The 3,683-nt window shown below is 41.2% G+C and overlaps 1 protein-coding gene across 1 annotated transcript in view; it reads left to right on the top strand.

The window, feature by feature from the left end:
- NALCN (sodium leak channel, non-selective) overlaps positions 1 to 3,683 on the top strand; it is a 251,553-nt gene that overhangs the window by 230,794 nt on the left and 17,076 nt on the right. The window contains exons 30-31 of the mRNA XM_009333336.1: positions 2,860 to 2,953; positions 3,488 to 3,594. Coding sequence (XP_009331611.1) covers positions 2,860 to 2,953; positions 3,488 to 3,594 — 201 coding nt within the window. The remainder of the gene's footprint in view (positions 1 to 2,859; positions 2,954 to 3,487; positions 3,595 to 3,683) is intronic.

Raw genomic sequence — 3,683 nt, 5'->3', positions numbered from 1 at the left:
CAAGATCAAGTTCACTGTGTCAGGCTGTCTCCTGCAAAGGCAGCTTGTGAGATTTCTTTCACAAATCAGTGAGATGTCATTAACTCATAACTCATTATTCATCTGTGTAGTCAACTGTCGACTATGGAATAAGGTGATCTGAGCCAACCCACAGGTTACTTTTGAAATGATTTATCCACAATATCAGCATAAATCTTTCTCCAGTTTTTTATTTTTAAGGTTTAAAATATGAACATGAACCAGGGAAAAATACCCTTATTTATATGTGACAGTGTATCAGATTCATGCTTTATTCCCTCCTCCTAGATATGCAGCTTTGAAGACACAGAACAGCTCAAACTCATGTGGAAATTTAAAGTTGGTTTATGTTCACTGTGGTTCAAAATGAGAGGGAACAGGAAGGTGTAAACACGAAGCTTATAAGGATTGCGATCACAGGAGATAAACAATTCATCTTAGCCCAGATTGCCCCTGCATGAGCTGCCAGTGTGAATGTGGAAGTCTGAGGTGTAGGGTGTGAATTAGGGTTCCCATTATTTTCAGAAATTACCTGATTTTTACATTTATCATTTTGGGGTTGTTTTCTCTGCTTGTATGTTTTCCTCAAACTACAGGCACTTTTTCAGATATGAATGCTCTAGGCCCTCAGTTCCATATCTGAATACAAGGAAAGGATTGGTCTGAACATCAGAAAAGCTACTCATTAATAACAGTTCCCTGTAAATTACACTGAAGAGGCACATCATGCAATATTTCTATAGAATTTACATGATACTAAAAATACAGCCGGTATAAATCATTCATGAATAATGTCATCTGGTTCAGCTTCTTCAGCTGGTTCTTAGTAACCTCAGGTAGCTGCTGTGGCATGTAATGTTTGTTTTTCTCTCTTTTTTCTTGAATACCTGTTACTTTTTATGTATTTACTATAGGCAATAGAAAATGTTTTCAGATTTGAGTTGAAAAGATAAAAATGTTAGTTAATTATGCAGTGGGGGAAAAATTCTCAGCCCAATCAATATTCAAGTAGAGACAAGAAATGTCCAGGAACTGAAAAAAAAAATGAAGATAGACAGAAGGCAATTAGTCCAGAAAGAAGAGAGCAAAACGGTACACTGTGTGAGGTTAAGCTGCATCTTCTTAAAACTGGCCAAGCTATTGGTGTTTTAAGTAGATATTGGCTTTAGAAAGTTCATGGCTGATACATGGTTAGAGTAGTGCCAGGAGTTGGTGAGGCAGGTCAGAGTTGGACAATTACTGAATGAACTATTTTACATGGGAATGAACAATTTAAAAAAAAAAAAACCCAAAATATTTTCAGATATGCTGTAGTATTTCATGTGAGCTGTCAGACCTGCAGGCCCAGAGACATTGGACTGGGAGGTACCACAGGGGGCTCTGGGCTGGGTCCTCAGCTGTCCCAGCGACAGGGCAGCAGCCCAAAGCGTTCCACCACCACCCCATTTCACAACTCCCACTCATCACTTGTCACAGCTCCCAAGTGCCACATGTTCGACTGGCAGTGAAGATGTGATCGACTCAAATATTATCTGGCAGTTTTGAGCTGAAGTCCAAATGCAAACGCAGCTCCTCCAGCAGTAGTCCCACTCGTGGGGCTCTGCTCTGTGGTCCCCTTATAACGATCCCGCTGGTGGAAGTGGTAGTTTCTGAGAAACAGAGTGACTTGGCATCACTATTTCTAAATTTTACGAAGGTCCACTTTTTTTGCCACCTTTTGTCTTTGCAGTGAAAGCTCTCCAAAGAATATAAACCAGACACCCTCATTTGGGTGGATGAGCTGCCTTTGAATTTAAGCTTTTCTAAGCGGTACGGTCTGGGCCTGACACAAGTAATAGGCATCCTTACATCTGTCGCTTTGTCTGCATCATGTCGGAAGGCATCTCCTCCAGGGTGCCGTTTGGGGATGCAGCTCCATAAAGAGATTATGTCCACTGAGAGGGAGCTCTCCTGACCTTATCAGTCACACAGCCAGCCGCAGTTCCAGCACCTACACCAGCCAATGCCGAGGCAAGCCCCAGAGTTCACACCAGCCCTCGCCCAGCTAGATGCAGCTCCGTGCTGACTGGGGGAGCAGCCGTGTCTGGGAGACAGGCTTGTGACATTTACCTTGAAAAGGTCTCACTTGTTTTTGTAACTCCGGACTCCTTCCATGAGATTTTACAGTTCTCTCAAGTAATGAGGGCCTCATTTAGTTTTGAAGGTCATTTTAAATAACATTGAATTCTGTTTGAGGTTTGCTTGTTTCTTCCTATGTTATGAAAACACTTACACACATTACCATCTACCACCACCCACCCTAAGGGTGTATCTCCACCTGTCCTTGTGCTTCCTTTGTGGAGAGCTCTTGTAGATTCATAGCATACTATTATTTTAGTTCAATTACACCCCAAGCAGAAGAGCTGTGGAGAGCAGCAGCGGTCTCCTAGAGGGCTCGTTCCCCAAGAAACTGTAGCGGCACTGACGAGCCGCAGGATTTCCTGCAGCAAAGTCCGGACAAAATCAACCACTCTTTAAAACAGTGCTTCCTGGCAAATGATGTTCAGTCAAATGGAAGACCTCCTGCAGTGTTTCAGTGTCCGCACTGGGCTGCTGCTACAAAGAGCAACAACTGTGCCTGCTGAGTTGAGTCCCAGAAACTCTCAGCTAATGCGTCCAGAAATCCTCTTGAGTACCGGCTGATACTTTGACTCCTTTACCCAAACAGTGTGTTATTTAAGGAGAGTTGCATATGTAACTTTATTTCAGGCACCAAAGAGAATGTTGTTTTCATGTTTACAGCATTAAATGTTCTAGCTTTTATATGACAAAAGTTTTATACGCTTCTCTTTGTTTATTAAGGGGACAGCTTTACTGACTGTAGATCAGAGACGATGGGAAGATCTGAAAAGCAGACTGAAGATAGCACAACCTCTTCATCTCCCACCTCGGCCGGGTATCAAAGATATTTTGATTTTATTCATGTTGAGCCCTAGTGTTCATAATTCCCCAGGAGTCTGCGATTCAAATTAAAATTGTAATCGTGAGGCCACTAGGAGGTTGTGCATAAGTTAATGTGGAAACAGGCTCCGACTACAGATCTCTGCATAAGGCTATTAAAATCAACCCAAAAAATGTTGTGCTTCGATGATTTTAGGATAAGCCTTAATGAAAAAATGAATTTCTAAATTAAATATATTTGCAGTTGGCTGTTAATGATATGAATGGTATGTATTAACCTGACAGCAGTTGAATGATGCACTTGCCCTACCACTACCAAAGCCTTCATGCAACGGTAGTGATCAGTATTTGAAATTATATGTTCAGAAGCCCTATTTGATATGGAAAATTGTAGCAGAAAATTAGAAATGTATTTTGAAACTGGTAGAGGATTGTTTTGCCACTAATGAACATGGAAAATATGTCAAGAAATAGGGGGAAAACACCACTGTGTGTTTTAACTCTCCTCCTCGAACTCTTTCTTTTTCAGATAACGATGGCTTTAGAGCTAAGATGTATGATATAACTCAGCATCCATTTTTTAAGAGAACTATTGCTGTACTTGTTCTGGCCCAGTCTGTGTTGTTATCAGTTAAGGTAATTGTGTTTCTTTTAAGCATTTCATTATAGTAGTACAGCATGTGTTGCACATTTCCTAACACCAATTAATGATCAGTTGAGCCATT

Source organism: Pygoscelis adeliae, unplaced genomic scaffold, assembly GCF_000699105.1.
Source record: "Pygoscelis adeliae isolate BGI_AS28 unplaced genomic scaffold, ASM69910v1 Scaffold48, whole genome shotgun sequence".
Lineage (NCBI taxonomy): Eukaryota > Metazoa > Chordata > Aves > Sphenisciformes > Spheniscidae > Pygoscelis > Pygoscelis adeliae.
This window is presented reverse-complemented; position numbering and strand designations above follow the sequence as displayed.